Source organism: Pinus tabuliformis, chromosome J (genome assembly GCF_031772625.1).
Source record: "Pinus tabuliformis cultivar Carrire ecotype Pingquan chromosome J, CPIR1, whole genome shotgun sequence".
NCBI classification, from domain to species: Eukaryota; Viridiplantae; Streptophyta; class Pinopsida; order Pinales; family Pinaceae; genus Pinus; species Pinus tabuliformis.
In genome coordinates, this window is record NC_142295.1 from 5,660,905 (window position 1) to 5,685,110 (window position 24,206).

Here is a 24,206-nt window from a genome sequence, read left to right on the forward strand (position 1 = left end):
CTTGTGCGTATCATTATCTTCCTTGATCTCAAAAATAGTGTTGAAGCATTTCCTAGCCTGGGCTTGCTTATGGAAAAAGCTCGTATTCCTATCTCCTGCTTTTAGCTAGAGGTTCCGTGATTTTAGTCTCCAATATTCTTCTTCGGCCAAGCAGGCTTTATGGTAGCGCTGCTGAAGATTAATTTCCTGGTCCATCATCTCCTCTGTAATTATGGCGCTCTCCGTGCAAGTTTGATGAGAGGCAAGGGAGGATTTGATGACTTTCCTTTCTGATGCTGGATTTGAAAGGGTTTTTGCCCAACGTTTCAAGACTCCTTTTACCCTTCTGAGTTTTTCCTCCCAAACGAAAGAAGGTGAGCCTTTAACTGGTTGGCTCCAGTAGTCTTTGATTGTTTGCATGAAGAGGGGCTCCATTACCCAGAGGGGGCTGAATCGGAAGGGGATGGGTCCCAGATCTGAGTGGGCAAGCAGCTCTAGCTTTACCGACCTATGATCCGAGATGCTGCAAGGAAGAATATGCATTCTAGGTTCTAGACCAAGTAGCAGGAATGAACTTTGGATGAAAAATCTATCAAGTCTGGCAGCTATATGCCCAGGACCTACTCTTTTGTTAGACCATGAGTACATACCTGATGAGGGTTTGATGTCTAGCAAGTCCCAATCTTGCAGAAGATCCTCCGCCCATTCTCTTGCCGGGTCTCGAACTATGCTTCCTCCCCTTTTCTCAGATGAATGGAGAGTGAGATTGAGGTCTCCAGCAATGATTACATTTTCCAGACTTATCAGATCTACCTGGTGTTTTATAGTTTCCCAGCATTCCTTTTTCTCCCTTATGTTGACTAGAGAATATACATTGAAGAGAGTAATGATTTCCTTTGTGTCGAGATTCTGCATTTTTTGCATCAACCAGTGAGTGTTGCTTGCTTCATAGCTGAGTGCATATTTGTTGGGGTTCCATAGAGTTTCGATCCCTCCTGAAGCACCCCTGGCTGAGATTGCTCTTGCTTCGCTTCTGGGCCATAAATTTTTGCTTATTTGCAGGAAGAGTTTGTCTTCCAGTTTGGTCTCTTGGATGAGAAGTATGTCTGGGGATTTTGTTCTTGCTAGATTTCTTATGGCTTCTTCCTTGACTTTGCTCCCCAGGCCTCTACAGTTCCAGGAGATGACCTTCATTATTTATGTTTCTGGTGGGCTCCCTTGGAGCCTTGGGGCTGATTTTTCATCATTTTGGGCTTTGAAGCAAGGAGCTTTTCCAGCGTTGGTTGGCTGCCCTGTAGCTTGCCTTTGTAGGTCTGCTACTCTCTTTTCTCTTTATCTGTTTTGTGCCCTCTTGTTGATCTTCTTACCGAGGTTTGGGATTCTCCTATTTCGCCTTCTCCTTCTGACTCCTCTATTTCTTGATCTTCTTCTTCGTCTTCTGGGTCTGTGTCTTTGAGTTTCCCAGCTTCTTTTGGGGAAACTGGAGGTGTGCTTTTCCTTGAGGATTCTGGCTTTTGGGTCTTTGCCTCTGGGATGTCTTCTGTTGGTTGGCTTAGGAGGATAAATTTGTTTTCTTGCGTCTTTTTTGTAGGGGATTTCTGGGCATTAGATTTGCCGGATAGCCCACCCTGCTTCTGTCCCTTGTGGTTGGCTCTAGTTCGTTTTACTTGATTCCATCCCTCTTCGATTCCTTTCTCTGGCTCTGGGTTAGTTGGGCAGTTTCTAGCGAAGTGCCCATACACATGACATTTCCTGCATTTGAAAGGTAGCTGTTCATAATCCAAGATCTGCACATGGGACCAGCTGCCTACTTTGATTTTGACTGCTTCTGGTAATCCCTCCTCTAGATCTACCTCCACGCAGATCCTGGCACAATCGTACTGATCCTTGTTGCTTGCCCGATCAATGAATTTCCCGATGGATTTGCCGATGTATTTCAAGGAGTCCCAGTTCCAACAGTGAACCGGCAGATTTGGGAGACGAACCCATACTGGAACAGCCTTGGGGACATCTACTGCTGGGTCGAAATCTGGTGTCCATTTATTTAGGTAGAGACCCTGAGGACCCATGAAATACGATCCATTTCTAAAGATCAAGTCTTTGTCTTCTCTGGAGGTGAATTCGAATAGGAAAAACCCTCGCCCTAAAAAGTAAGAGGTAACACTTTGGCTGATCAGAGGTGCCCAGTTCCTGTTAACCCATTGCTCTGTAGTTTTCGGGGATGGCCACAGTCCTGTGAATTGGCCAATGAGTCCCCGATCCGCCAGTGACAGAGCTACCTGCATGGGAGTCTCCGGGGGCAGAGAGATCTCTGGAATCTCATCTATTTTCTTGATGAATCTGGAGGCTTCATTTCTTTTTTTCGGAGGCAAGCCTGCCAGGAGCTGATTAAATGCCTCAGCGACAGGTCCGGAGGGTGGATCTTGGCCCTGGGTCTCCATTAGGCCTGATGTCGGCCGCCACAGGGGCAGCGCAGCAGAGAGCACCCCCTAGCCAGAGGAACGGTTAACTTTCAAGATCCGATCAGATCTGATATCGGAGGGGGATCCGATCCGATCTGAGGTCGAGGAGCCGACAGAGATTCAAGGTGGATCGCTGGGATAAGGGCTCGCAGGGGGCAGGTCCAGGAGCCGAGGCTCGTAGCAGGAGCCAGGTCACGCTCTCCTCAGCGAAGTCTAGATCCGATCAGATCTGATGACAGGATCCGATCCGATCTGAGGTCGAGGAGTCGACAGAGAATCAAGGTGGATCGCTGGGGTAAAGGCCCGCAGGGGGCAGGTCCAGGAGCCAAGGCTCGTAGCAGGAGCCTGGTCGCGCTCTCCTCAGCGAAAAACTGCTCAGGAAAAACCCCTGTCACCACTTCTTTCATTAGTCCAAATAAATATATAAAACTTGATCCTTATAATGTATGCAATTATTAAAGATTAAAATATGGTATATTGAAATATATACACAATACATAATTTTGAATGTAATTATCCTGATAAGCATGTCTATTTGGAACATGGCTTCCATAATTTTAATTTAATTATCAGTAGTTATTAAGTGGATGGTAGGGTTTTAGCCTCCATAAAATATTGTAGAATATTATTATTATTATTATACACAGATCAAAGGTTGAAATTTATTTTCAATGTAGTTATGTCTTATTTGTCCTTAATTAAATTTATTAATTAAAAAAATGTCATATGAACAAGTGTCATATAAAATGGGTAATGGAAATTTGGGCGTTTGGTATTAATAAGCCATGATATTGACCCATTATATCGTAACCAAGCCTATTTACAAATTAAGAATCTCCATGATAAAGTGGGGTGAATCTTCATGGTTAAGAATCATGTTACATGCTATTTTAAAATGTATATATGTTTAAAATAAATATTAATTCTTTTTATCATTGACAATAATTATCATTATTTAAAATAAAGTTATAAATTAGTTAATTCTTATGATTTTTTTTTAAATTTAGCAATTTGAGATGTTTAATGAAGTGTTTTGATGCTTTTTATGAATTGATGTCTATAGACATTTACCGATCATTTAATTTAATATGGTTGCACTAATTTAAACCAAGTTGAATATATACGTATATATATATATATATTAAGTGAATGTAAATATTATTTTGGTGTAAGGATCAATACAAGAAAAAGACATTGTTTAATCCAAACAATTACCAAGTAAATGTCACAACCCTTTGGGTATTGATTTTTGGTATTTTTCAAATAAATAATGAATACTCTAAAGATATTATTTATATTTGAATCAAAACATTCTCTTGTTTAACATGAAAAAATACAAACATTAATAAATACTATATGCCAATTTTCAATCTAGGATTTCAAGATGCTTACATGGACAACTTTAGGAAGACTTTACATTCTAAACATCTAGTATTATCAACCATCATGTGATTTCATAAATATACACTAAAAGCTGCTTCACAATTGGAAGCTCAACTTGAGATTCATCTCAACTAGAGATGCATTAGAGGTACTTTAAATTGAGCTCCACTGTAGTAGTCATAACAGTAAAGGGAAAGATTAATGAGTTTATGATTTCCAATTTTTAAAGCGGTGAGTTATTCATCAAAGAATTTAATTGTTGGAAAGATTAATGAGTTTATGATTTCCAATTTTTAAAGCGGTGAGTTATTCATCAAAGAATTTAATTGTTGAAAAATAAGAAATTTGTTGCGGAAAAGATGTCATTTTATTATTGTAGCTATTATGACTAATTGCCACAATATAAATTAGATTCACAATTTTCATGGAAATGAGGTTCTAATCAAGTTCTTATTTTACCAAAAAAAATTGCCTAAAATATTAATTCAATGGATACTTACAACTAATCACTAATATGATACACCAAGTGAAACCATTGCAAAAACAATCACTGAAAAAAAAACAATCACTTAAAAGACTTCTCTTCAATATAGCTCGGTAGTTGCTCAATACCAAGTACTTAAGTAAACCTCTTGAACAAGTTTTACATTTCAAGTAATGTTCATTACTTTTGTGAATATGAGACTTGACATGGAAATTAGTAATCATAAATGTACCAATGTGTGCTCAACATTGGTAAGTTAGGGGGAAGAAGTTGTTAAAGGAACCAATAACATTTACTAACTACTAAGTTAATGTAATGATAATACTTACTTTGAATTTCATAAAGACATTTTGTTTCAAGTTTCAAATATATATATATTTTTTAATAGATTCCTAATAATGATTTGACAACTAAACTATGCTAAACTTTCCCACCATTTAAAAATATCATCCCAACATTCTCATTTTTCACCAACTTTCATTACCAAAACTTATGAGCTCATTCATTTGACAACTAAACCCTGCTAAACTTTCCCACTATTTAAAAATATCATCTAAACATTCTCATTCTTCACCAACTTTCATTACCAACACTTATCAGCTCATTCTTTTGAGACCTCTATCCAAAACATTGATAAAATATAAATAAAAACATTCCGTTGCTATTTACTTTTCTAGAATTATTTAATACATATAAAAAAATCCAAAGCTGATATGGTTAAATATGAAAACGTTAGAAATAAAGGTCTATTTAAGTCCAAAACATTGATAAAATATAAATAAAAACATTCCGTTGCTATTTACTTTTCTAGAATTATTTAATACATATAAAAAAATCCAAAGCTGATATGGTTAAATATGAAAACGTTAGAAATAAAGGTCTATTTAAGTCCAACACTACATATGATGGCACATTATATAATCAAGAGCCATAAAATCATATATTGCAAATTTAACAATAGGACGAGGAAGAGCTCGCGAAGGTCTCTCTGCGAAGTGTGATCCATTGATAAGGCAGAGAATTCTGTGCATACCACCTCCACCCACACTGCCACCAGCATCACCTCCATCTTCACCCGTACCACCTTCGCGCCACCACCACATTTCATTATGGCAAGCACGATAAAGTTGCCTATGTTCAAGGGATTGGGGAATGAAGATCGGGACTAGTTTTGGTTCATTGTAAAGGCCGTATGGGAAGCGCAGAGAGTTACAAATGATAACATTAAGAAAGCGACGCTGGTTAGCGCTCTGTAGGATCGCGCGTTGACTTGGTACATTAAGCACTCAAGTGATAATCCGAATGCGGGAATCGCGGATATCTAAACTGCGCTAAATAACGAATTTAGCAGGCCGAAATCAGAGGCGTAGTGAGTCATTGGGTTCAAGGAGATCACAATGCTACCAGGTGAGACTCCTTGGGAGCTGGATCAGAGACTGAAGTGTATGATTCACGAAGTTAATATGACTTTGACGGATGGACAACACCGCGAAAGGTTTGTAGCATCGCTAACACCGCATTTGAGGAACACGTTGTCACAGCAGAGATTAACAACTCAAGCAAAGACCTTAGAGATCGCAATGAGGCTGCATGAGACTCTAATGCAGGATCCTAACTTGGGAGTTCAACAAATCCACGCACAGTTGAAAAACTTATGCCTTGAGATGCAAAGTCTGAAACAAGACATGACAGCTTAACCAGAAGTGCGCAAAGATGTGTGGTGCGTAAAATGCAAGGGTCAGGGTCGTGACAAGGACCATTGCCCGGTGTTCGCAAATTACCTCACAGGAGGAGGACCGATGCCATTAAGGCCGTAAACGCAAGCAGGACTGAGCACAGCGCCTGCTTTGTGGTGCGCGATTTGTCAAATAGGTGGAAAGCATGCTACGAACAACTGCCATCTGCTACAGAGGTATACACAAAATTCGCAACAGTTGTTCTGTAACTTTTGTAGGTCGGTGGCACACGATGAGCGCACTCGTAGAAGCTATGAGCTAATGATGGATAGAACTCCCACCTAGAAGGTTCAAGCCGAAACGTAGCCCCTAAATCAGAGTGCAGGGAAGACATGAACTGGATTTCAGGGGCGTGGATGAGGCCGAGGTGGAAGAGGACCTGGAAAAGGTCGTGGGCAACGAATATGCTACAATTACGGAGGAACATGACATTATGCCCGCGATTTTACGAACCCAACGCGTCCATCGTGTCTGTATTGTACCTTGTTTGATTATGAAGCGGAAGATTCTCCTACACTGATAGCTAGGATGCGCGATAAGGGAGCGCTACCACCTCCCCCGACTCAGAACCTGCAAATGATGAGGTCTGAGCCACGCAAAGAAGACCCTAATGTAAACATTGTGCTCCGAAGTGGAATTACGACAAGAGATCATAAAGACAAACAACGAAAAGATAGTACTTGGGTTCACAAAGCTCCGGCGAAAGAAGCGGAGTTTGATTCAGAGCGCGCTCGAGAAACCTTTATGGAAGCTAAGAAGAGCTTCGCTGATGCCTCCACTTCAGGAAGCAAAGATAAACCGAAGTCGGACATGGACCCATCTATGCTCACGATGTTCCTGAAAACATGTATGAAGTCACTACACGACAGTAAGGCTGTAAAGGGATTACATAAACTCATTAACAGATGCGTTGGGACCGCACCAAGAGAACTGCGCGTAGTCCGGAAGATTGGAAAGCATAAGACTAGAACAGGGAGAGAAATGAGGTTAACCGTGCAAAGTGAAGAATACGAGATGGACCAAGTAATTTTGGATTTAGGAACGAACGCGAACGTTCTGCCGAAGCAGACATGGGAGTGCATGGGGAGGCCTACGCTGCAGTGGTCTCCTACTCAGCTGCGAATGGTGAACCAACAGAAGATAATACCCCTAGGGCGATTGCAAGGAATCACAATGGATATTGATAGAGCGTGCACGCCAGCGGATTTTGAGGTGATAGAGATTGTTGATGACAACAATCCCTACCCCGTGCTCTTAGGAATTGATAGGGCCACTGACATTAATGGGGTGATTAATATGAAGAAACACAAGATGATTTTTGAGAAGAAGTCTTTGTGTGTAGTTATACCTTTGGACCCTGTTGAAGGATCGCGCTATACAGAGCCGGTGCGCGACTATGAAAGTGACGACGATTTGGACTTTCTCTACAAGATAACTGCACGAGAGCAAGATTGGGTAAATCCCACCACGGATGGACGAATTTCATGGGAGCACGAAAGCTCCTGTACGTCAGATTCCGATGAGGAGATAGAGCGACGACAGAACCGATTACACGAGGTAACCACGCTTAATTGTAATATGATGACAAGATCACTGCGCTGCATATCGAAAGAAGTAAAAGATTTGCCTACTTATGATGGATTAGGTGAGGTAGATGTCTTCTTGGACAGGTTTGAAAGGGAGGGGTCAGAGAAGCAACGTTTCCAAGTCTTGAATTGGGTATTGCGCACTACGTCCGCGAGGTGGAGGGGTGCGCACAAAGGAAGCTTTGAAGATTGGCGTGCATGTAGGAGGATGATGCACACGGTTTGGGAAGCCTAGAGCACGATTGACAGATAAATACAATGGGTAGGATGATCCACGCGCACATCTGACCAAGTGGACGCAAGCCTATGGGGAGAAGCCATAACCTGAGTGGGTGCACTTGTTCTGCCACACCTTGGATGTTATACCAATGAACTGGTATATAGAAACAGAGCTCCGCCATGGGACAAGTGAATGTAATGTCTTATGCGAAGGGTTTGTGATGACCTTCAACTTTGAGGATGGATGGGATAGCATTGATGAAGCGCTACAAGAAGTAAAAGTAGCCATCTTTAGGATGCCGCAGGATTCAGTAGAGATGATTCAACTTGATTGGGCTGCTTAGTTAAGTTGCGTGCTGGAGTGTTATAATGTAATTGCTAGGGAAGAGGATGAAGATTCGAGGAACATTGATATTCCCGAGACGGAAGGCCAGTGCGAGGTTCAAGGACCACAAATTGAGAACCCTGACATAATTGCCCTGATAAAGACTAAGTAGGTAAATATTGGTACAGAGGCGGAACCTAAATTCGCGAAGATTGGGGACCACTGGGACGACACGATAATGGATAAGGTCGCTGAACTACTCTGCAGGTATCAGGACTTATTCCCGACCAAGTTCACGGACTTGAAGGGAATAATCGGGGACTTAGGGGTAATGAGGATCACATTAACCTGACGCGAAGCCAGTTAAGTAGAGACCGTATCACTTAAACCCAAAATACAAGGAGAAGTTCCACGTAGAATTAGACAAGATGCTCGCGACAAGCATTATTGAGCCTGTGGAGGAATCTGACTAGGTAAGTCCAATGGTAGTAAAAAAGAAGAAGCAAAAAGACAAAATACGAATATGCGTGGATCTCAGAAAGTTGAACGACGCGTGTGTAAATGATCCATTCCCAACTCCGTTCACAGATAGGTGCTGGACAATGTAGGCGATCAGGAAGCATATTCTTTCACTGATGGGTTCTTAGGGTACCACCAGATCAGAATCGCGCCAGAGGATAGGAGCAAGACAACCTTCGCGACAGAGTGGGGTTGCTTTCAATACACTGTCATGTCATTTGGATTGAAAAACACACCAACTATTTTTTTGTGTGTAGTTGTTGCGACTTTCAGAGAATATATTCATAAATTCTTGGAGGTCTATTTTGATGACTGGACTGTATTTGGGTTGGTTAGGTGCCATGTAGCGAACTTGCGCTTGATGTTGGAGAAATGCCGAAGATACCAAATCGTGCTTAACCTCAAGAAGTGTATGTTCCTCGTTCCTTTTGGGAACCTGTTAGGACGTGGTTTAAAAACAAGGGCTAATGGTAGACCCCGCGAAAATCGCGGTGATTCTGAATTTGGCAGCACCGCACAGTGTGAAACAGTTGTGCGCTACCTTGGGACATATAGGGTACTACAGAACGTTTATTAAAAGTTACGCCCAAATCACTGCGTCGATGGAAAAACTGTTGAAAAAGGATGTCACGTTTTGCTGAGACGACAACTGTAAGAGAAGCCTGGATATCTTGAAGGAGAAGATGGTGACTGCGCCGATTCTTGTCTTCCCGAACTGGAAGAAAGAATTCCATGTTCATGTTGATGCGTCGTGTATAGAGCTGGGGGAAATTCTCACACAGGATGGCAGAGAGGGCTTGGATCACCCTATCACGTTCGCAAGTCGCCGATTATCTAAAGCGGAAAAGAACTATTCCACCACTGAACACAAGGAACTGGCTATGGTTTACGTACTCCAAAAATATCGGCACTATTTGCTAGGAGGATCATTCCGCGCTGAAATACTTGGTCAATAAGCCTGTGTTGGAGGGGCACATATGCATGTGGCTTTTATTGTTCCAAGAATATGATTTTGAAGTTGTTGTGAAGCCTGGATGACTAAACACAGGACCTGATCACCTGTCGTGCATAGAGACAGGGAAGGAACCTACTAGTCTGGAGGAAGGACTACCTGATGTGCAGCGTTTTGCTGTGCGTGTAGCAGATGGACATTTTGAAGACATAATTCACTTTCTAACAACTGGGACTGCATCAGAAGGGTACTCTGTCCAGCAGAAAAAAGAACTAGTGGTGCGCGTGGCAGATGATTTGGTTTATTTTCAAAAGTAAATGTAGTAAGAAAACATTAGCCAACATTCTCTTCATAGAAAGATGAAACAAATTTCCTATTAAAAGTACTATGGTTAAATCTTTTTGGGAAAATAATTAAGAGAACGCACCCATGATCATCATAAAATCCAAGTAAAAAAATAAGATATGTGTTAGATTCCTGTAGGCTTTTCATCTCCAAAACCATATCATAAGCAAGATTATAGCTCATAAATCAAAATCAGGTTATATTCCTGTAGGTTTCTCACCTCCAAAACCAAATCATAAACAAGATTATAGCTCATAAATCAAAATCAGGCATATTCAAATTACAGCCTTCATATTCTTCTATCAAAGGCAAAATCTAGTAGAGAATTCAAACAGGTGTGAACTATTATTTTTAAGACGGGCTGGACACGAAGTGATTAAGAGGAAATCTGTGCTTTAGGAAATCCAACAAAATCCAAACCTTGAAACCATTACATAGTATGCGAGGAAACAATTTGAATCTATATATAAAAGAATAAACCAAATAGGATAAATACAGACATTTGTGAATTCATTGATCTAATTTGCATGTCAGTTGGTCATAGAACCAATCCTAAGCAATACAATTAAACTTTTATTTATCAAGGTAGAGCAATATTTCTATGGAAAGAACATAACCCTCACCATGTGTGATGACAAATCTAAAATATCATCATCATGTGTACAATAATATATCTAAAATATTAAACACATATTGTATTGAAAATAGAGAATTTAATCACGCCACATAAAGCCTTTACATTAAAAGAGTTCAAATAATGAATAGAAATTATATTTAATCCATATCCAAGAAGTATATTGCAATTTTAACAACCTCCATGCTCACTACATACACAATATGTGAACAAAATCCTCCTGCACCATTAACTTATGCTTCATCTATAACTCCATCTTAGACAAAACACAACACATGTATTTACTATATATAAAAAAGCTGCATAGGCTGTAGAACAAAATGCTGCTGCTTGTTTCATTTATCTCCTTTTTAACTCTGGCAAGAGTCAATCAACCTTCCTCTGCATCCATCGATAACAGAACTTCTTATCAGTGATGTTCAGATCAAAAACCAAGATCCTCAAAGGATATGCAATTTTTGTTAATACTGTGCATCCCTTGCATGTTGCAGGCAATACAGACAAGGACATTCCTAATATTGTACATCCCTTTCTGCTAATACAGATAAGGACATTACTAACACTGTAAGCTTGCAATTGGGAAGGCAACACAAACATCATAAATAGTTAAAAAAATACATTATTCCATCATTCAAACATACACGCTAAACAACAACAATACCTAAAGACTGGCACCACTGAAATTATGAATCCCTTGCAAGCTGCAGGTAATACAGACAAGGACATTACTAATACTGTACATCCTTTTTCTGGTAATATAGACGAGGAAATTACTAACAATGTGCATTGTACTGAAACTACTAATTCTGTGCATCCCTTGCTGGATGGTATGCACTATAACAGAAGCCCCATATACCAGCAAGCACACATTTTTAAGTGCAGCATCAAAATTCATACATTCAAATTTTGTTTTCAAATACTCTGTGGGTTGCACGAAGAACAGCTTATGGAAAAAAAATGTGTGTTACATGTGGAATGCTACTAAATCACAATGAAAAAAAATCATAGCATTGATTCATCTTAATCCAGGGTTTTTAGGCACCAAGAAGTTTGCACCTACATTTTTTAATCATCTGGATGCTTAATAAATCCTGGGTTAAAATGATTTATGCTGGCCATTATCAACTAAAAGTGACTTCGATTACACAACAACTTGTCATTGTTCGATAACTTACAATGAACAGGCTGGAGCTTCCATTTCTTCGACCCAGAGGATAAGTTCATTGCAATCAAGTATTCCTCCAGCATGGCTATCTGCAGCATTCACATCCATATTCAAATGGATATTATTCATAGGCCTCCAGCAATGATACCCATTTCCAAAATCTGCACTTAAGGTCCATAGAACAGACTCAAACTAAAGATTGATGGACCACTGTTATAGAAACAGATTGGACAGCTTTAATACAACCCTTTCAAGTCCAACGCCTAAGACCCTGGCAATCCAAACCCTAGGTTATGCTTGATAGCACTGCAGTGAAGGAAGAGATTGGGAAAAACGAGACTTCTATACATATCCAGAGGAGAGACTATACTGAACCATGAGACTTGCCTACATATCCAGAGAGGCTATACTGAACAAGAAAACTAAAAGGGAAAGGGAAGGAAAGTTTTACCTGGTTCCATTCCTTATCCCCATGTTTTAGAGCATGCATGGTGGCCTTGTACACCAAAGCAAACACTGGGAAGCCCGCTTCATCCTTGACTCAAAGGCCCCATGAATTTACTTTGATCCATCGCTGGCAAAAGGATCCATCACATAAGGGGATAAGGATAGCGATCAATCCTCAATAATTAGACCAACAAATGCCTATGAGCAAGCTTCGAATAAAGTATCTCAATTAATGGTCATACCTGATGGGTATTATGTGAATTTTCCAATACAAGCACTGCAACATCTCCCTAGGCAAACGCTGATAAGCCAGCTTCATCCTTGACTTGAAGGCCCCATGAATCTACTTTGATCCATGGCTAGCAAAAGGATTCATCACATGAGGGCATAAGGATAGTGATCAACCATCAATTATTAGACCAACAAATGCCATTCAGCATGCTTCAAATAAAGTAGTTCAATTGATGGTCATACCTGATGGGGATTACGTGGATTTTCCAGCGCAAGCACTGCAACATCACCCCAGGCAGCCAAGAAAAACTCTGGATTGGCTTCACAATGGATCCTAACCGTATGTCCTTGTGGCTTGATATTAGCTTGTGGGAAAAGTGACCTCTGCTCTCCTCGTGGTGGATAGACTCCATGTGAAATACCTGCTATACGATTTACAAACAAATATTAAAATCAGCACTCACAAATTCAAAAGCCATTATACAGCTGTCAAGGCTCCAGTTACCAAGAAGCCCAAATTCTATGCAGTACAACATCCTATAATAAAAGAGATGAACTCCATTTTAATCAGTACATGCTAAAAACTATAGTTTCAGTCTTAAAATCTTTGGTTAGTAGGCATAAACTTCTTAAACTCTGAAAATAATATAAATGATGAGTCCCAGCACCAACCAGGTCATCCTCAGATGAATGCACATGATAACTAGATCACTCACTAAAATGCAAACCCAAACCCACGTGAGAAAACATAAAGTACACCGCCACTAAAGAATTTGGTCGAGTGTTTAGCAACCTATTAGGGCTACATTCTCGTTGTGGTCTGTCTCATTGATAAGGCGTGAATTTCAAAAGGACGCTGGGTGCACACCCAAGGGTGATTTTGGTAGAATCACTACTGTTAAGACCAGTGTTACAAACATAAAATCGCGATAAAAAAAAAAACAATTAAAATTAATTAAAAAAAAAAACAAATTGGGATTGTCAATTTTTACTGATATTTTGGAGGTATTTACCGATTTTTACTGATATTTTAGAGATATCTTAATTAACATTTTGTTGATGTTTACTGATATTTTCTCAATTTTTACAATTTTTTGGTTTTCCAGACCCTTGCTAATTTTATCCCACTACTATTGTTTGCAGCATTGGTTAAGACCTGGCGCTGGGATGATAAGTACCCCCGACCTGGCTCAATCCAAAGAAAATTTAGTCTGTGCAATGAAATCCTATATGATATTTCCTTGAAATCCTTCGATATATAAACAAACATAACAGGCATATATACAACATCTAAGTAGACACAGCCCATCCTAAGCCTCCTTCCCGACATTTCTTTTTAACTCCTAACAATTTTCCAAATCAGATAAAATAATATACCAATATTTTTTGTGGCATATTAATATGAACCATATAACTTACATATTGGGTTCATCTTCCACTTCCGACTCTCTTTGTTCTGCTTACACAGAACAATCTCCGCTCCCTCACTTAGGGCTACATGATGTTCATTATCTCTGGAGCTAGCATCCAGATTAACATGGGCGTTGTTGAAAGGTCTGATACGCTGGTACCCCTTACCCACATCAGAACTTTAGGTGAGAAGCACAGCCTCATTCAAATCATCAGGGTGGTAAGGACCTAAGGTCACCTGCACATCAAAAGCATATATATAAAAAGCCAATTGATCACCTAAACACACATATTCTTTTATATCCTTAAATCCCTTTATTAGCCCCATTGAAAGCACTGCTCTCTATATCCTTAAGCCCTGTATAAGCCCCTCGTAGTAACCCCATTGAAAGAACTATTCTCTGTCTCATAAATCTCTGCATAAGCGCTTCCCAATAATCCCACTGAAATTACTATATCTATGTTATAAAACCTTGCATAAACTCCTGATAGTAACCCTTATAATAAGGATGACCTTATCTCTCTGCACGTCCATGCCTCCTCAATGCCTGGCCAGTAGCTTTGTCTGCAAGGGCAGATGCAGGAAATCCTGCATCATCCTTGGTTTTCAACTTTTCCCACTCCATGAAATATCCATGATCCATTGCTGCAGATACAAAACATATAATGGATCAATCCTTTCACATACTGTATTTGTGCCTGGTTTATCTACCGAAACAGAGAAAAATTTAATGGCTGCCATCAACCTGATTTGGGTCTGTTTCACACACATATACTCGCAGAAAAACCTAATCTCTCTCACCAAACTAATTCGGGTCTTGTTCACAGAGAGAGAAAGTGATATGTCACCAACCTGACTTGGATATGATTCATTTGCCGATACCATGACAACAGTGCCATTTCTGCCAACCAAGGAGAAATCAGGATTGGCTTCGCAGTATATCTTCAATTCTCCTTGAATAGGTGGTGGATACTGAACCCCATCAGGAGCCTCATATTGTTGGTGGGGCTCAGGTTGGTGGTGTCCAAAATTCAAATGGGTTATGCATTCTGTTATACCTGCATACACACAACGTCCAAGGCCACCTCAAATCACAGACATTATAATTGTTCAGCCATGGAAATCCATGAAAACAATGCAACTTCACTCATCAAACATCACAACATTATTCTGCCATTTGCGTGAAGATAGATTACCTGATAAAAAACAGCTAAAGACAAGTTGAAAGCAAAACTGTAGAGTGGTCCTAGCTGGAATTGTGGGAATAACTAGTGAAGCAGCTAAACTCTTTGCATCAGACAGAGAAACTCAAGAGTTATATAAACTATATAGATACGGGAATGGGGAAGATGAAGAGTTTGGCCCCGGATCATATTCACATAGAGGTATAGAGAAGGGCAGTGCTTGTAACTTGATGTTGCGTGTGCTTGATGAGTGTGTTTTGTGGTGTGAGATTTTAGAGGTTAAAGACCCTGTCTTCATTTGAATTAAATTTATTTAAAATAATAAATTTATTAATTAATCATAATTGAATTCGTTTTGAATTTATATTTTGATTTAGATATCCTACCGACCATGACTACTTTATTTAGTATTAAGTTGGAGAATGGCCAACAGACCCAACTACTTAGTTTAAACTTTAAACCACAAAAAGTTGAGATCGTAGTTCTGAGATTTTAAACTTTAAACCACAAAAAGTTGAGATCGTAGTTCTGAGATTTTAAAATTGAAGAGAGAAATATTCACGAGATTTTTTTTATACTCAATATTTCTAAAGTTGCAAAACTGGGATATTATAATTGAGTTTACAATCAACTTGAAATGAAACGGGATTCCACTAAAATAAATCCATCTTAACTTAGATCTATTAAACTCTGAAAAAAATTAAAATACTAAAGATGCAAACCTCTCAGCACTAGGGTATGTATAAAGTCAACCTTTATTAGGTCAGCCTTTTTAGTTGTTACACAAAAGTGGGCTCCTCGTTTCTCTCAGTGTAAAGATTCTGATCATTGACTTAAACAAGAAAAATACAGATGCCTCGTGAGAATTGCAGAACAAGATAGAATAGATAAAGGACGGGTGGGAAACCTTGAAGCAATCTACTTCAACCACATCGGATGATCTGCCAATCAAGTAGCCAGTTGGCTGGCAAACAGGACAGGATCAACTACAATAGGCAATCAAGTTCTGAATATTGAGACCATTAGAAAAGAACTTGGTACAGGATCTTAAATATTTGGAATAGGATCGGAGGTAGTGAATCAGTGATCATTCTTCAATGAATGAAGATAGGAGATCAATAGAGATTGTTCATTGCCTCCAACTCATGTGGATCGATCTCCAAGGTATGATGAAACAGGGATTGTAATGAAGGCCGTAGCCCAGATTCCAGAAAGAAGCCCAATGAATATGGAGGGAGGGCAAAGATAATCAACACTCTATACAACATGCACCTGTATGTGGGCAGAACTCATCTTCCATTCTGGTGTGTGTCATAATGGCAGAATCTAGTAAAATGGGAAAACCTGGAAGGCCAAGAAAAATGGACAATAGCTCTGTTGACCATTGTCAATAAGAAAGCATATATCCGTCCCTAATCCTTTTTGATACAAGACAATGGTTCAACAAACTCATGGAACCTGAGGGACTACCAAGGAAGGAGGTATAACTTCTAATCCAAACAGGTTTGCACGTGAGTGATAAGAATTTCAAATGTGAAAGTATATTCAGTCGTGCAGAGGAACTTCAAGCAAGCCAGGTAATGTGGAGCATAGATTTTATAACCTGGATTAGATTCTGCAAAAAGTCTATCAAGCATAGGGTCCAGACTGGTTGAGCTAGTAGATATTTAGATGGTATTGACAGGAGCTCCTTCAAGTCCTGTGCAAAGTATCTGATTTCGGACATAATGCACAAAGACATCAAAGAAGATAAGTTCAACAATGCGGAAGCTCAGCCTCCCCTGCAGTCAAATGACTGCAACACCCACAGCCGGTGGGATAAACAGCCTCCAAGGTAAATTCTGGACCTACTCTGCTATGTGCCATGGAAATCTTAATTGAATTTTCACTTTATATATAACAGTTCTGTTTAAAATTTTATACTGTTATTAACTATATTAGTTAGAGGCCCATATGTGTGGAAAACATTACAAATTATGCATCTATATTGGTGGACCTGCTTTATATATTACTGGTAACAGTGAATAAGAGGCAAGAAAGATCGTAACAAAGAACCCATAGTGATGAATTTGGGTATTGAAGATAGTATGGAATATATGACGGCTACAAAAACTTACTTGGGGTCGGTAAAGCCAATGGTCATTCCCAAACCGCCATTAAGCTTTAACACAACAAGCTTTTCCAAGAGTTCCTGGGTTTCCGATGGATCTGCAATTTTTATAAATAAATCAAGGCATTTTCAATGTACATCCAAATTAAGTGTCTAGCAATGCTAACAGAGATATCTTATCTAGACATTTGAGAGGCCAAAATTTAATTGAAAAATATCCAATCTACGCATGGTTTAAGTAACAGATCACGGACCTCGGTCGGGGTCTTGATTTTTTTCCATTCAATGATCTCTTCTTCGCCACTGCATTCATCAATTCCAACAAATATTACTGGTTAGTCGAAGCCGCAGATTAGGGGGTCGAACCCCGGGGTAGACAAACAGAGGCTTCGATTTAAAGGCCCGTGAATTAGATAAACAAGAAAGCATTCATCAATAATTATTAATAGAATGATATAGTCTAACCTTAAACCGACGATTAGTAAAGCCGACTGCTGCCGTCTTGGCGCTTCCCAGAAATGCCTTTGACGTCTCCTATTTCGGGAGATTTCATCCGTCACTCTGTCTGCGCCCTCCTAGACAGTTTGCACGCACCAGCTGAGCGACGCCGCTTTATACCCTGACCGCATTGCCCGCGAATTCTGTGGGCAGCGGTGGGCTCATCTTTCATCTTATGTGGATTGCACATAACACCATGTGCCTTTTCTCCAAATAGCTCTCCACGTGGAGTTTTTTTTTAAAAAAACAACTTAATCATAATGTTGGTGTTCCATGGATTTTAGCCCTTAACCCAAAAAGAAGGAAGTGATTTAAAAAGCCAGTTGTTTTTAGTGTGATTTTTTGGAAGTTTTTCTGGTGAATTTTTTGGGTTAAATTTTTCTAAAATTTGAATAGCAATTTATTGAAATCACAAGTTTGATAGGTAATCTTTGTGCAATCAAAATGCTACAGTGAAAAAACTAATTTAAATAATACAAATCAAAATTTCACTTCAAATTTTTCCAACTGAAAAATCTAAAAAATTCCACTAAAAGCAATTCTCTTCAAAAATATACTCATTTAATTATTTTTTTAAATTTTTCCAACTGAAAAATCTAAAAAATCCCACTAAAGGCAACTCTCTTAAAAAAATGTACTCATTTAATTATTTTTTTATGTGAATTTGCATGATATTTTGTTATAAAGCAACTATGGTATTTAGATTAGTTTAACATAACTTCTTCATCATGTATACAATGATAAATCTAAAACATAATCACATGTTCATCATACATATAGCATATGTGTAGAATGATAAATCAAAAATACATTTAGATGCAATAAATTTAAATATTAATGGCAACTTATTTTTAAAGAAATAATATGAATTGTTGTATAAAAATATATATATATTATATAAATTATATTTAATGTGTATTTAAAAATATTATACTATATTTTAATAATTTTTATATTTGATCAATATCACATTAATTTATGATAAGTATCAAAACATTTCATATCTTAAAAATTGAAAAAACTATAAAAATAAATTATATTATTATTATTAAAGAAAATTAATATATAAGTTAAACTTATATACATTAAAAGAAATATATTGCAAGATTCTAAACCATTACATTAAAAGAAACATATTGCAAGATTTTAAACCATGTAGATTAGTCTTTACACTATGGAGATTCTTAACCAATAAATAGGTTTTGTTACAATATTATAAGTCAATGTCAATACCACATGCACAAGAAAGTTCAACCTTCAATATATAATTATTATTAATAATTTATGGAGGTTATATCCCCACCATCAAACCCTATTTCAAAATAAACACACCTATCAACATTATTATTCTAAACAAAACATAATACATATATTTTTTGTATGCTATCAAATTACATAAACCCTCGATCATCTCCAAAATTAATCGAGCTTCATCTGCATTCATCAATAACAAAAACTCATATTAATAATGTTAAATGAAAAACAAAATTCTAAAAACAAAATTCTTAAAGATTATGCAACATTTACTAGTACTATACATCTCTTACAAATTGTAAGTAACAGAGGCAATGACCTTATTAATATTATACATCTATTTATAATAATTATGAAAATACATCACTAACATTACACATCTAATTGAAATTATTAATATTATACTTATTTTGTTAAATGATATGCATTAATATAATAATCTTATTTGCTAATAAGTATATATTTTTAAATGTAATATTAAAAAATAATATAATAATTAATATAATTTTAAATGTTATAGGTTTTTATTTTTATTTGGTAAAAAAATGTTGAAACCACATATTTAAAGTGCGAATGTGCATAATCTTAGTTTTCTATAGTTTTTACAAGATACTAAATCTATTTATTCGTTCAAAATGCAATTTAAATCATGAAAATGAATATACATTTAATATATAATGGATATTATTATATAATATGCATTATTTATAAAATTATAATTTCTATACTAAATAAATAATTGTGTTAATTTTTTGTGATGAGAGACACTCTACAACTCATTTGAGGGAGATGTTGTCATTTAAAATTAATAAAATAATGCTTACATAAACAAATAAAATAATAGAAATAACAAAAAAATCAATGTTGGCCATAAATAAAATACCTCAATTTCTACCTTAATTTTAAATCAACTTAGAAATGAAGTAATTGAAAGTAAGAAGATGTAATTTACTTTTTAATATTAGGAAGATATTTGATTCTTTAGCTACCTAATATAGAGTTCACAGATGACGTGTAAAAATAATATTATACATAACACTACATTTAAAAATAATAAAATAATGCTTATATCAACCAAAGAAATAAAAATAACAAAATAAATCAATGTCAGCCATAAATAAAATACTTGAATTTTTACTTTACTTTTACATCAATTTTATATAGAAATGAAGTAATTTAAAGTAAAAAAAAATAAAATTACTTTTTAATATTAGAGTTCACAAATGATATGTAAAAAAAAATATTATTGATATTACAAGAGGTGTTCTATCATATAGTATGAGAGAGAAGTTGTTAGGTAAAGTCACATTTAAAAATAATACTTACTTAACAGAAAAAAATAGTGATAACAAAAAAACAATTAGTCATAAATAAAATCTTCAATTTGGGCCTTAATTTTAAATCGATATTATATGAATAGATAAGATAAAGTAATTGAAAATAGAAAATTTAATTCACTTTTTAGTATGGGAAAAATATGTAATTTTTTGGCTACTTAATATGGAGTAGATAAATAACATGTAAAAATATATTTTTGATATAACATGATGTCTAATTCATTCTTTCTGGAGTTGAAATGTAATATTTAAAACAAAATTATATTAATAACATAAAAAATAATGTCGAACATAAATAAAACATTTCAATATCCATATTAAATAACATACTTTATTTAGAGAAAAATAAAGTAAGTTAAATTAAAAATTTAGAATTATGTAAAAGATTTAACATCAAATATTATATATGTATATATAGAGAATATTCTATAGATATACGTTTTTAATTTCTGAATATGAGATAACATGTACTAACAAAATATGTACTAACATTTTAATGTAGATAATGTGAGTCATAAATTAAATATCTCTTTATATATATATAATAGGTGAGAATAAAAAATTTCTTTTAGTTAAAACATATATTTTTCCAAAACATGTATAGTTCCATTTTAACTCTGGATCTACCAAGTGTTTAGAGGAATCAAATCTCTAATTGCATAGCTTTTCATAAGATTTACATTCAAAAAGAAGTTTGCATTTTAAAAAATTTGATTCTTCTTAGTGTTTGGTAGATCTAGAGTAAAATGGATCAATGCTCAAAAAGAAGAAGTAATTAAAAGTAAAATATTACTTCTTAAGAAGAGGGAAATGCTTAATTCATTCAACTTCTAATATAAAATATTAATAATAATAATTTTTTCAAAAATTCAATTTAAACGATGAAAAATTACACATAATCTATATAAAAAAATAAAAAATACAAAAATCACTAAAAATCCATCTTAACCATAAATTTTTCAAACACTAAAACGTGTCAAACACTAAAACGAATTAAATTTCTTGACGAATAAACCTTTTTTTGAGCTTTACATTCTAAAAAAATTATATATCCAAAAAATTGATTTTTAATATTTAATAAATTCATAAAAAGATGAATCTATACTAATGTTAACATAAACTCAACCCTTCAAAATATTAAAGAAAAAATTATACATTAATATCATTGTATTAAATATATTATTTAAAAATAAAAATAAAAATAAATCCATACAAAATAATTAATTGTATTGCCTTACATCAAATTTTATCCATTTCTCTCCCGAAATATTTTCATAATTTTAAAATTTATTTTTAACATTCTACAACTTATTTTATTTTATATCTTTCCAATTTTATTATAAATTTATTATATAAATCTAAAATCAATGGATACCAAAAATATATATCCACAAATTCAATATTATCTTATATCTTTAAATCTTATTATACATCTTTCATATAATTGCTTTGAATGTATAACTCTGATAACGGCCTACATAGTTAACCCTAAGCCTTACATAGTTTAAGAGCGTGTGTTTCCTCCTAAGAGGTCGCAAGTTCAAAACCAAAGGAGGTATAGTATCCATGCCTTGGTAGACTTAGCATTCAAATCATTGTATGGAGGTGGGTCCCTTGTCCCACAAACAAAGGGTCTAGGGTCTCAAACACCGAAAGTGGGTCCCTTTTTTAGAATCTAAACTCTGATAATCCACAATTTTCATTTTTGCTTTGTCGACCTTTCGAGTCTATACCAAGACTCATCATCAGGACTTAATTCACTGTCTCTCTCCTTTGTAAATCAAGTCATGATGATGAGTCTTGGTATACCAAGACTCATCATCAGGACTTAATTCACTGTCTCTCTCCTTTGTAAATCAAGTCATGATGATGAGTCTTGGTCTAGACTAAACGTGGACAAAGAAAAAATGAAACCGAAAATGGATCCCTTGTCCCAGAAACAAAAAAATCTCATATACCAATTTGGTGTCTAACTTAAATGTAAACTTAAAATTAAATAATAATAATAAATAAACACTATTTTCCATATCATGAAACCTACCTTTAACAAAACGTGGCCAAGAATCCTATTTGGAATCCTAAATCCTTCACGAAACCTTGCCAAGAATCCTATTGGAATCACTCCTATTATCTACCGCGAAAAAGCTTTGCATAAACGCATGACAGTAATCCTTGTGAAAGAAGCACATACCTTTTCCTGCATAGCAAGTCCATGGCTCACTGCTTGGCGTGTAGCTTTGTTTTTGAAAATAGCAAATGTGGAAATTCCCGCCTCATCACTAGCTTCCACACCCCATGAAAGATCAATGATCCATTGCTGCAGATCCCAAAAATATAATCGATCAATACTTTCACACTCACACAGCAAAGACTTATTATTTAGGTTTCATTCATTTACAGAAACAAACAGTTCTGCCATCTACCTCATTTGGTCTGGTTCACAAAAAGTCAGAAAATTCAATCTCTGTTACCAAACTGATCTGGGTATTGTTCACAAAAAGAGAAAACATAACAAAATTCAATCTCTACCGTCAATCTGATTTGGGTGGTTCTTCACACACGCGCAGGAAAAATTAATCTTTCTGACTGATCCGGATCTTGTTCACAAAAAAGAGAAAACAGAGCAGGGGTCTAGTCCCAAGAAAGAGAAAACAGAGCAAAATTTAGTCATACACCAATACACAGACAGGAAAATTTAATCTCTCTTGCCAAACCGATTTGGTTCTTGTTCAGAAATAGAGAAAGCGACATGTCACCAACCTGACTTGGGTTTGATTTATTTGCAGGTTCCATGACAAGAGTTCCATTTCTGCTAGCCAACAGTAAATCCGGATTGGCTTGACAGCATATCTTCACAGTCTCGCCTCGAATGGCTCGGGGATTCTGATCCCCATGAGGAGCTTCATATGCCTGGTGGGGATGTCCAAATAGGTTTCCCATTCTGTATGGCCTGCATACACACAACATCCATAACTACCTCAAATCAAATCATAGAGATTACAACTGTTCAGCGATGGAAATCCGTGTAAACAATGCGAACTTCATACGTCAACAATAGCAACATTCTTGTTCCAATTGCAGGAAGATAATACGGCTTAAGACAAGGCTTAAACAATCTCCTGGAGGGCAAGTAAGAAGCGATTATGTTTGTTGGGTGCTCGTCATGTAAATAGAGCAGGGCAAAATACAACTTAAGACAAGGCGTAAGCAATCTCCTGGAGGGCAAGTAAGAAGCGATTATATTTGTTGGGTGCTCGTCATTAATTGGAGAAAGGCGAGGGGTGAGAGGGAGGGGAGAGCCGGGGGCGAGGGCAGAACCAAGCGGGGGAGGACGGGAGACCAAGCGGGGGAGGAGGGGGGAGAGGCAGAACCAAGCGGGGGAGAGGGGGTAGGCAGAACCCTCCCTGCTTGCATCAGAGAATTGCAAAATATAAGTAGAGGGGAGAGGACACACAAAATTCATAGCCTTTACCTCAAATTATAGACATTATGACCATTCAGCTATGGGAAACAATGCTAACTGCATAACAGAACAACATTCTTCTTCCAATTACATGAAAATAATTAGAATGCGAAGCATGTCATAAAAATGAGGTGAGAAAAATACAGCTAAAGGCAAGGCGGAAGCAAATCTCCTGCGAAATGCACGACGCTAGTAAGGAAGGCGGAGCAATTGAATAGCTATTTATAGTGCAGACGAAGTATTATCACTGGCAAGGCATCGGGTAATGCCTCTACAATATCAACCTGAGTAGTAGCGTGGCAAGGCATCGGGTAATGCCTTTACAATATCAACATCAATAGTAGCGTGGCAAGGCAATTGGTCAATAGTAGCGTGGCAAGGCATCGGGTAATGCCTTTACAATATCAACATCAGTAGTAGCATGGCAAGGCATCGGGTAATGCCTTTACAATATCAACATCAGTAGTAGCATGGCAAGGCAT

At 36.9% G+C, this 24,206-nt stretch overlaps 1 protein-coding gene and 1 pseudogene across 2 annotated transcripts; both read right to left on the reverse strand.

Annotated features, from left to right (window-relative positions):
- Window positions 1-10,913: 10,913 nt before the first annotated feature.
- LOC149225135 (ricin B-like lectin R40G3) lies at window positions 10,914-17,842 on the reverse strand (annotated as a pseudogene). The gene is made up of 9 exons (XR_016248250.1): window positions 17,767-17,842; window positions 14,731-14,936; window positions 14,396-14,523; window positions 13,887-14,115; window positions 12,711-12,892; window positions 12,479-12,595; window positions 12,241-12,363; window positions 11,800-11,878; window positions 10,914-11,005 (listed from the first exon to the last, which is right to left on the reverse strand). The product of XR_016248250.1 is annotated as a ricin B-like lectin R40G3 (transcript).
- A 1,138-nt stretch (window positions 17,843-18,980) lies between these two features.
- LOC149225136 (ricin B-like lectin R40G3) lies at window positions 18,981-23,938 on the reverse strand. Its single transcript, XM_089376942.1, has 4 exons — window positions 23,869-23,938; window positions 23,022-23,211; window positions 22,453-22,578; window positions 18,981-19,104 (listed from the first exon to the last, which is right to left on the reverse strand). The coding sequence occupies exons 2-4, from the start codon at window positions 23,199-23,201 to the stop codon at window positions 19,090-19,092; spliced, it is 321 nt and encodes a 106-aa protein (XP_089233068.1). The 5' UTR covers window positions 23,202-23,211; window positions 23,869-23,938; the 3' UTR covers window positions 18,981-19,089.
- Window positions 23,939-24,206: the final 268 nt, after the last annotated feature.